At 38.0% G+C, this 11041-nt stretch overlaps 1 protein-coding gene across 1 annotated transcript in view; it reads right to left on the reverse strand.

Annotated features, from left to right (window-relative positions):
- Positions 1 to 11041, reverse strand: part of WDR17 (WD repeat domain 17) — an 86002-nt gene that overhangs the window by 21715 nt on the left and 53246 nt on the right. Inside the window, 6 exon segments of the mRNA XM_023724885.1 lie at positions 4444 to 4533; positions 7808 to 7963; positions 9088 to 9213; positions 9518 to 9648; positions 9734 to 9883; positions 10656 to 10858. Of these exon segments, the coding sequence (XP_023580653.1) occupies positions 4444 to 4533; positions 7808 to 7963; positions 9088 to 9213; positions 9518 to 9648; positions 9734 to 9883; positions 10656 to 10858 (856 nt within the window).

The following is an 11041-nucleotide window of genomic DNA, read 5'->3' on the forward strand; positions in this document are numbered from 1 at the left end:
GTATATTTATGATGGTATTTGCATCAAACTAGAGTTCAATTTCCAATCTTTAGGTAAGTGTAGTACAAACTTTTTATGCTGTTTTCCCAGTTTACTGTAAATAGTCTTCGATTCATGTAGTTGTGAGGTACTCCCAACAGCTATGTTTTTCTTCAAGGTTAATTCAATTATATCATTTTCTTCTTTCTTGTTGTTGTTGAAAATATACACACAGTAAAGCATACACCAATTCAACAATTTCTACATGTATAATTCAGTGACACTGATTACATTCTTCAAGTTGTGCTACCATTCTCACTCTCCTTTTCCGAATTGTTCCTTCCCCTTTAACATAAACTCACTGTCCCCCAAGCTTCCTACCTAACCTTTCCAGTTGCTGTTGTCAATTTGCTCCCATATAGACAGGGCTTTAAAACAGCACAATGCTCAAGGCAGACAGTTTTTACTAATTAAGCTAAACTATTCGTTGGCTTAAAGAAGACTTCAGGGGATATTTTTGGTTTATGGTTTAAAGATTATCTCAGGGCAATAGTTTCGGGGGTTCACTTAGAACAGCTATGTCTTTACTATGTGACCCTGATTTCCCTGTTATAGCTGCTTAGACACAATATTTTCTTCCTGGGGATTTGGAAGTAGGACTGAGAGACTGCAAATCAATCCCTTTGAAAGGCTGATTCTTCAACACATAAACTCTGGCATTGTAGGGAGACCATTTTCTGGCCACTGTGTGGACTAAAGGAGCCCTGGTGGCGAAATGGTTAAGTGCCCAGCTGCCAACCAAACAGTCAGAGCTTCGAACCAAAAGGTCAGTGGCTCTGCGGTAGAAAAGACCTGGTGACCTGCCTGGGAAACCTTATGGGGCAGTTCTGCCCTGTCATATAGTGTCACTGTAAGTTGGAATTGACTCCATGGCACACAACAACAAGAACAACATGGGGACTAAGGAGCAGATAAAACCAGCCACTGGTTTTCAAAGATAAATAAAACAGAGCTGGAAGAGTTGTCTATAATTCCATCTGCATCCTCTTCCCCTCACTTCACATGACCAATTTCAATCTCGCTTTAGTCCTCTTTCTGCCAAAACAACTCTTACTGAGGAGACCAATACCCTCCACGTTGTCCAGATTTCTTCTTTGGCTATAGACTCGATTGCCTACTTGATGCTGCCACTAAAAAAATCACAAAGGAATGTCAAACTCATCACATCTAAAGAGAACTAATGATCTTATGTCCCATTAGATTCAAATCCTCTACTAAGATTTTTTTTTTTAATCCCAGTGACTACCAACAGCTTCTCTCCAGTTTTGCAAACCAAAAACTCTAGGAAATATTTTTGACACCTCCATTGTCCTTGCTGCCATCTATTACGAAGTCCAGTCGATTGTAACTCCTAAATATATATCAGATTTATCTTATCTACTTGTCTCCATCTCCCCCACCCACTCAAGGCCTCCATTCTACTGTTGTCTACTGACTCGACTATTCTAATTCCCTTCTACCTGCTCTCCCTATATGTGTTACTGACCCTTTCCAATCTACCCTCCATATTCCAGCTAGTGTGATCTTTCAACATGCAAATCCGAAAAGGTTACTTTCTACCTTATTTAAAATCCTTTTATGTTTTCCTTTGCTCTTAGAGCAGAGGAGAAAAAAACCTTACTATGTTTATAAAGCCCTAAAAAGTCTAGCCCATGTCTACTTTTCTACTCCCGCTTGGCACCACTTCCCCGTTTTCTGCACTCCAGACACAGTTAACACAAAAACAGCTGCCATCAAGTTGACTGTGACGCATGGCGACCCCACGTGTGTCAGAGGAGAACTATGCTCAATGGCTGTGATCTTTCAAAAGCAGATAGCCAGGCCTTTCTTCCCAGGTGCCTCTGGGTGAACTCAAAACCACCAACCACTTGGTTAGTAGCCAAGTGCTTAACTATTTGTGCCACCAGGGACCCCCAGACACAGCAGCCTCCTTTTAAGTCCTTTATGCTGCTCTCTCAGCCTGTAGACAGGCTTTCTCTAGTCTCTTCACTTGGTTACCCCATACTTCATTCTTTATAGCTCAGTCCGCATGCACTGGTCTAGGTCAGGTTCCCTCTGCTCCAATACACTTTAGGATACGCTGCAGTTTAAACCTGTGGGTACCTAGTGAAAATGAGCAACCAAAAAAAGAAAGAAAAAACCCAAACCCATTGCCGTTGAGTCGATTTTGACTCATAGCGACCCTACAGGACAGAGTAGAACTGCCCCATAGGGTTTCCAAGGAGCAACTGATAGATTCAAAATGCCAACCTTCTGGTTAGCAGCCAAGCTCTTAACTACTATGTCGCTGTAGCATATTAATATGACTGGATGTTAGACAATTATGTCAATATTCATATACAATAAAAATTATTTTTATTTTCACTTTGCAAATGTTTAACATTCACTGACCATACCTTGAACCCAAACGGCATTCAACTGATTTTTTTGCTGAGATAAAAACAAAAACGTTCAATGAAATAAATGTCCTCGCTAACCTGACTTTATTCAGGATTCAGTGGAAGCAATAACTATCACAATTGTGCAATGAGGCTACAGGGACTTAGAAGTCTTTGGGGTAGTCAGAGCTTAGGGGAGGGAGCCTACAGTCTGAGGGCTGCAGCAGCCTGTTGCTTAACTTACTGCTGGGAGAGGAGGTGCGGGGAGCAGTCTACTTTCCCATGGCAGATGTGCTAATCCTTCTGGATTTCATGCTTAGCCTTTGGTTGATTTTTATTTGTGTGTGTGAGCTGCAGTGAATTTTTTCCCAAACCATGTCCCATAAAAGAAAAGTAAAAGTTTCTAATTTTTATGCCATAAGCAAGGGAATTACTCATACAATAATAATCCATAGACCTAGCACAGTAACTGGCAAATAAACCAGAGCTAGTTGTTGTCTAGTCAATTCCAACTCACTGCAACCCCTGTGTGTCAGAGGAAAACTGTGTTCCACGGAGTTTTCAATGGCTGTGATCTTTCAGAAGCAGATTTCCAGCTCTTTCTTCTGAGGTGCCTTTGGGTAGATTTAAGCCACTAACCTGTCGGTTAGTAGCTGAGCGCTTAACCATTCGCACCACCCAGGGCCTCCTGATTGGCACACAAAAACCCAAAACCCAAACTTGTTGCCGTCAAGTGGATTCTGACTCATACTGACCCTATGTGACAGAACAGAACTGCCCCATAGGGTTTCCAAGGAGCGGCTGGTGGATTTGAACTGCTGACCTTTTGGTTGGCAGCTGAGCTCTTAACCACTGCGCCACCAGGGCTCCAACTGGCACACAGTGGGCACTAAATAAATATTTGTTGAATGAATGAACAGAACATAATAGTCTTAGGTTGTGAGTGAATTGTGTACCCCAAAAAGATATGGTGAAGTCCTAACCCCCAGTACTTGGGAATGTGACCTTACGGAAAAGAGAGTCTTGACAGACGCAAAGTAAGGTCATGGTGGATTACTGTGGACCCTAAGACCAAAATAATGGATGTATTTATAAGAGAAGAAAGTCTGGACCCAGAGACACATCGAGGTGAACATCATGTGAAGACGGAGACAGAGTCTGGAGCGACGCGTCTATAAGCCAAGGACTGCCAAGCACTGCTGGCAACCACCAGGAGCTACAAGAGAGGCATGGAATAGATTCTTTCTCAGAACCAATCTGCCAATATCTTGGTATTAGACTTCTAGCCTACAGAACTGTGAGAGAATAATTTCTGTTGTTTTAAGCTACCCAGTTTGTGGTACTTTGTGACAGCAGCCCTAGAAAACCTCTTAGAACCAATCTTCTTAGTTCACTGCATTCTAGAACAAGGACATTTACTGAAGTCTGCTCAGTAGTTAAACTGTTCTTTATCATCAGTACATCCCTTACATCCACAGACAGGAAACAGCAGGAGGTGGTGTCTACAGAAAGAGTTTTGAGATTTTTATAGAATAAGTATTCCTCTAACTTTTTTTAACCTTCAGAGAACCTTACCACTTATATTTCAATAGCAATATACTAGCCAGTGAGTACATTTGCTGATCTCTCATTTCTCCACTGATGTGGGTAAATTTTCCTTTCATTGCCTTTGTCAGGGAGCCCTGGTGAAGAAGTGGTTTAAGAGTTTGGCTGCTAACCAAAAGGTCAGCAGTTCAAATCCACCAGTTGCTTCTTGAAAACCCTCTGAGGCAGTTCTACTCTGTCCTATAGGGTCGCTATGAGTCAGAATCAGCCCAACAGAAATGGGTTTGTTTTTTTGGTTTTTAGCGTTCATCAGAGGTCAAATGCAAGAACACCAAAATGGCTTGTAACCAATTTATTTAATATTGTATCAGTAGATAGAAAATTCTGTCATTATTTGAAGTGACATAAGAACAAGAAATCTTAAAAGCTACTACCATATTTATATATTGCTTCCTTTTAACATATGACTTGAAAGCATATATTTGGACACAGACTCTCTGCCTTACCTCTGCATTAACTTCTTCCAGTATTTCACAGATACCCCTGGTGCAACTGACAGAGCTTTGTCCCACTAGGTAAGAAGAGAAGAAGAGCATAAGCGTATCTACTTTGACTGCATTGTCTAACCCTTAACAGACTCTGTTTTTTAATGAACTCATATTTATAACATGGAATTTTTTGAGTGCTTAGATTTACAGGAATATTTTTATATTCTATCTTGTGTATTCCACAGAATATAAGTATGATCAGATTTTAAAATAAAATGGTAAGATAAGTAAAATTATATTATTTAGCAGGAAAAAATCTCAAACCTAAAGAGAGTAAGAAAGAAAGAAAGAGGAGGAGAGAAGAAAGGGAGAGAGACAGAGAGCGAGAAAGACAGAAGACTGACAGCAACTGAAGTATGTAGTTTAAAAAATACATTAACTCATAGAACAACACCAGAGTCATCTGTTCTATGATCTACAATAATGTATACTGCAGTTTTTATTTCACCATTACTTATACTTAACAAATAAGCTTTTTATTCTCCCCTACTCATTTTTATAAATTTTGTCATTTCCTCCTTTACAATACTTGTCTCCATATTTTAAAAAATTAGACAGCTATTGAAGACGCTCATTGTTCAGCCAAGTCTGATGTGCTGTTTGATAATATGGATTTCAAGTCCGGAAGGGAACTGAAGAGAAAATATTCTGAAATACTACCACATTAATCAAATCTTCATTTTAATTAATGAACCCCCAAACACTAGGGTTCTACTATAATGAAGGCTAGCAAACTGGCAATTAACTTGAAAATAACAGGTTAAATTTTAAATAGGTATTTTTAATATTACATATTTGAATCACGTTACCTTCCTTTTTTTAAAGTAACTCTTACAAATATGTTTTTAGTGGAAATTTGTCTTTACGAGGTGGGGGCAAATGGAGGAAAGAAGTTGAAATGTAGACTAAATTAATTTTGAATTCATTGAGCTCTGTCAATGAAAACATATTTGGTAAGTGAAAAAAGATGAAATGTTTTCCCACCTCCAACAACAACCACCCCATAGCACGAAGCTTGCAGAAACAGAAACTATTCGTAAGGAGGTTGACAGTGAACACAGACAAAGACACCCATAATTATAAAGGACTGCAGGCACAGTTTTTAGAGCATTAAGTCCATGGATGAAACTACTCACCAACAAAATCAGTACACTGTACAAGTAGATATCTGATTGAGAGAGGCTTTAAAGATAGTTTAAAATTACATACATCCAAATGTACAACTCAGGCAGATAAATTGCAGTGTTCTACCAAAATTTATTCCTTTCTCCTTGATTTTTTAAAATAGCATTTTATTGTATTTTCAGTGAAAGTTTACAGAGCAAATTAGGTTCCCATTTGACAATTTCTACACAAATTGTTCAGTGACATGTTACATTCTGGTTATTCCATTTCCAGTAGTCAAGTTTCCCTGTCCCCTTAACTTCTCATCTTTGCTTTAGAGTAATTGTTGACCTTTCGGTCTCATAAAGATGGTTTTTCAATGGGGCGCTGTACTTATGGATAATAACCTTTATTTTGGGTGCCAGTCTGTTATTTCACTAAAAGGTGACCTCGGAATAGTTTCAGTTCAAGATTTAAAGAGCATCTCAGAGCAATAGTCTAGAGAGTCCTCTCATCTCAGCTGGTCCAGTAAGTCTGGGCTTTTTAAGAATCTAAGTTCTGTTCTGTATTTTTCTCCCATTGAACAGGGTCACTACGAGTCAGAATCGACTCAACGGCAATGGGTTTGGTTTGGTTTATCAGGGTCCATCTATCGTGGCCCTGTCACCTTGATTTTTGAAAAATTCTTTCTAGCAGTGCTGTTAAAAGTAACTTATATGTCAAATCTTTACTTGTTCAAGAGTAAAATTTTTACATTGCTCTTAAATTGCTGTTGTCAGCTGCCATGGAATCCGTCCCTTACTCCGCACAAAATGGGATCCAACCCTTAGTTGTGATCCATAGGGTGTTCATCGGCTGAGTGGTGGCAGGGCTTGAGGTGCACTGGCTGGGTCTCCTGCCTGGAAGGCAAGAATTCTACCACTAAACCACCAGGGCCCTTGCTCCCAAATTAAATACTTTCAAGTTTGCGATGCCTTTTCAATGACATTTATAAACGGTACATGTTAGTTTAGGTCAAGCAATAACTTATTGTTTGCCTCTGAGTGTACGGGTAAGTTAAAAGGTGACTTTAATTTGACATATTATAATGAAACTGTATTGCTTAGTTTTATTTTATTTATAAGTATTCTTAATATTATGTTTTATAATTATACAATTAACTAACCTACAACTTTTCAAAGGAGCCCTGGTGGCACAGTGGTTAAGCATTTGGCTGCTAACCAAAAGGTGGGCTGTTCAAATCCAGCAGCTGCTCTGCAGGAAAAAGATGTGGCAGTCTGCTTCCCCAAAGATTTACAGCCTTGGAAACCCTATGGGGCTGTTCTACTCTGTCCTATAGGGTTGCTAGCAGTCAGAATCGACTCAATGGCAACTTTTTTTTTTTCAAAAATGATAAACTGTGAAATGAGCTCATGACATCCTAACCTTTTTTTATTGGGGGAGGGACAAGCTATTGAATTAAAATATACATACGGAAAAGTGAAAAGCTCAAAGAATTTTCACAAACTAAATCTACTCCCGTGACCAGTACCCAGATAAAGAAACGTAATATAACCAGCGGCGCCTCTTCCTTCCGCTTCGTTCTAGTCACTATCCATTTCTTAAAGGTAACTACCATCCTGAACGACTACAGCAGACACTCCTCCCGACCTCTTCTGAAAAATCTGGTTTGTTGATTTAGTCCTCTATAAAAAATCAGGACATGCTTTAGGAGCATCCTTCACCAGGTGTTCCACAGTGGAAACTCCTCTTCTGGCAAATGTGGGACTGAGTTACGGCAAACAGCGTTAGCGAGAGGATCCCACTGTGAGCAAATCAGTCAATACATACATTTTCTTTTTTCAAGAAATGTGGATTCTATTCTAGGGAAGTGGTTCTCAAACTTTAGCATGCATAGGAACCACCTGGAGGGTTTATTAAGATAGAGATTATTGGCCTCCATCCCCAGAGCTTCTGATTCTATAGGTCTGGGATGGGGCTGGAAAATTTGCATGTCTAATAAGTTCCCAGGTGGTGCTGATGCTGCCGGCCTGGGGGTTCTTCTTTGAGAACCACTGTCCTAGGGTATACACCTGGTATCAGATTGGCATAGAACTAATTAGATTTGGGAAAAAATAAGCTTAATACTTAGTATTTAATTACTACTTAGAATACTTTGATAGACTCATTGATTTTACTTTAATAGCATATTACCTCTCCAAGTTCAACCAGAAGTTCACAATATCTCTGAATGTGTCCTAATCGCAAGTGTATCTCAGCAGCTTCCTTCAGTCTTTCTTCTTTAGTAGGTACACCAATGCCACCACCAAATTTGGACATCTTGACTGTTGTTAGTTCTTGGGCTTCAGACTGGTTAAAAAGAATACAAAATGTTCTAAAGTTCTAGCAATAACAGATGATCATAAAAGCATTACATAAATAAACACGTTTTAGAAGTACAGCACTGAAAATTAAATGTTAAGAATCAATACTCAAAGAGTAAACCCTAATGTAAACTTACAAACTTTAGTTAGTAACATGATACCCATACGGGTTTATCAATCGTAACAAATGTTCCACAGGAACGCAAGATGTTAATATGGTAGAAACAGTGCGCAGGGAGGAAAAGAAGTATGTGGGAACTCTCTGTACGTTCTGTGCAATTTTTCTGTAAATCTAAAACTTCTCTAAAAAATAAGTCCATTTTAAAATATAACGCTTTCTTGCTATAAAATATGAAACCTATTTAAACATAATATTTTGGTGTGGGTGATGGGGTGGAGACTCAAGAGGAGAAGCTGAATCCCATTGTTGTCAAAACTTTCCAGGTGTTGTGGTTATACAGAAGTCCAGGGACCAAACGGTAGTGATAAAGAACTGCAGTATACAAGCGGTCAAAAAAAAAAAAGTACTTCTTTATGAAAATAACTTCCCTTACGACCATCAGATCCACATCCCCAGCACAATTCTTTAACAGTTAAGTTAACCATTGATATTTCATTGCAAATGCATAAGTGATTCTTCTTTCTGGTTCCAGGATTAGTTTTGTTTCCATCACAGGGTATTGCGCTAGGTATAAGGTAACTACTAGTTTTGTATTGAGCTTCATTAACAGCTATAATCTGACCAATTTTAATACAAAAATCTCAGAATACAGCCTAGTAGGCTCTCTGAGAGTAAAATCAGGATAGTCCACATGTCACAATCATCTGGTAACAGGGTGAAGATAAAAAATTTCAAGGAGTTCCAAGTGACCTTTGAAGAATTTCATGAGATTCGAACCTATTCAAAACTATGGCTACCATAATTTGTTTGTAAATACTTCATACTCTCATAATTGGTTTGTCCAAAGACCTTCTCCTCGATGTTGACTTATTTCAGTCTGCCCATTGTAATCACATAGATTTTTAGCTTTTATCATTTATTTATCTTGATAGTGAAAAAGCAAAAGAAAATGTTTGCTTGAGCACATCATATGTGCATACTTTACTTACTGTTCTAAATTTAATCAGGTGTTTCAAATGCATTATTCCTTTAGAGTAATTCTGAGGAAGCAAGCTATCATCTTGCCCTTTTAACACAGCAACCAAGTTCCATAAATTGTTACTGCCACCTGGAGGCTAAAAAGTTGACATTGAATAACCAAAGATATAAAAGTGAACAAAAACCCACAGCATTTTGCAATTTCACAAATATTATAATGCAGGTATATTTAAATTGGAAAAGTACTAAAAGAACTATGCTTTATCTCATTTATTGTTTTTGGTTTTGCATTTGCTTTCTTACACTTTATCAGTTACGCTAAGAGGGACCCGCTGAATTGGAATGGCACATGTAAAATACATGGCCACTTAATGACTACAGTTGAAATGATTCATTTTGGCTAAGGAGACAAAGCTGACATTTAATTTCTGTTATACTTACTGATAAACATTCTGAAAACCACCTTAGTTTTTTCCCTCGAGGGTTCCCAGTTACTTTCTCTATTTCTTGTTTAATATCTCTCGACACTTTACCACACAATAGAGGAGGAGTGCCCTGTTCAATGGCATTATCTGAAGACAGACAACGTTCAGTGAGAAAAACTGCTTATAAAATATTGTTTAAAAATAAAATCTAATACACGCATCTGGTCAATACCAGTGTTCCCGATAATTTCTTCCCAGGACCTGTCTGCCAGAATATTTATCTGTAAAGGAGTGATCAGAGGTGCCAAGGACCAGAGTCTCACAGTAGAATCACGGGAGCAGGAGGCCATAGTGAAAGGACGACTCGGATGGCATGTCAAACCTGACAGAAAAGACAAACCCACATTAACTAAAGTTGACACTGAAAAAATACTTCTATTTTATATGCACCTCATAAAACTCCCACAGAACTCAAGTTGTGAAGAACCGTTGTGAATAACCTCAAGGGTCTCGGAGCCCAAGTACATTATAAATGCATTTAATTAAAATATTGGCCAAAAAAATAATACAAGAATGTAATGAATCATTTGGCATACTGTATAAATATGAACATAACATTGAATAATTATTAGAAAGCAAATGGTCCTTGATGAAAATGTTGAAAATATATTTCAGTCAGTTAAGCAGCAGATTTACTGTAATACCAGTAGGGTGCCCAGTAATCTGTGAATTAATCGATGGATGGATGGAAGTTACAGTTAGAAGATGAAGGAAGAACTGAGACTTATAAATTTAGAATATCAAGAAATGAGATTCTCTCTCATAGTCAATCCCACACTGCCTCAGCTAAAAAGCCACTGGAGTAAAGCAAATGGGTGGGAATGGCTGGATTAGGGTTACAAATGAGGGTCAAGTGATGTGCAAAAGATAATCTGACTTCCCATACCCCGCACCACAGTGCTGACAATTGTTATCTTCTGATAATTTCCGATGACTCTTTCTACTATTTTCTACATATTCTGATATTTCAATAATAAACATGCAATTTTCTAATAAAAATATTATTTTTAAAATGGAACACTGCAAGATATTCAAAATACCTGTTGCTCAGAAATTATAATATATCAAAATGACAAATAAATGAAAAACTTTACCATATACATCTGCACCATGATCATACACAGTATCCAAGCAAGTTCCTTCTCGAATGTCCCATACTTTTATAGTGTAGTCCCAGCTACCAGATATTAGTAGATAAGGAATTTCAGTATTCCACATTAATCCCCTTACGGGTGCGGTGTGTCCACTAAGAATATTTATGCAAGCATCTTGAGTATAATCCCAGATTCGAACAGAACTGAAAACAGAACATCATACTTCATTCAAGGTATAAATTTATCTTAAGTATTAACATATTCTTAATGGAGTACAATGACTATCTTAGTATATATAGAAAGCATTTTATGTTTTAAGATATATTGAGATTCTTTTATTTATAGAAGATAGAAATGAATATTTAACTAGGCAAGAGTTAGCCTAT

Source organism: Trichechus manatus, unplaced genomic scaffold (genome assembly GCF_000243295.1).
Source record: "Trichechus manatus latirostris isolate Lorelei unplaced genomic scaffold, TriManLat1.0 scaffold00267, whole genome shotgun sequence".
Taxonomy (NCBI): Eukaryota; Metazoa; Chordata; class Mammalia; order Sirenia; family Trichechidae; genus Trichechus; species Trichechus manatus.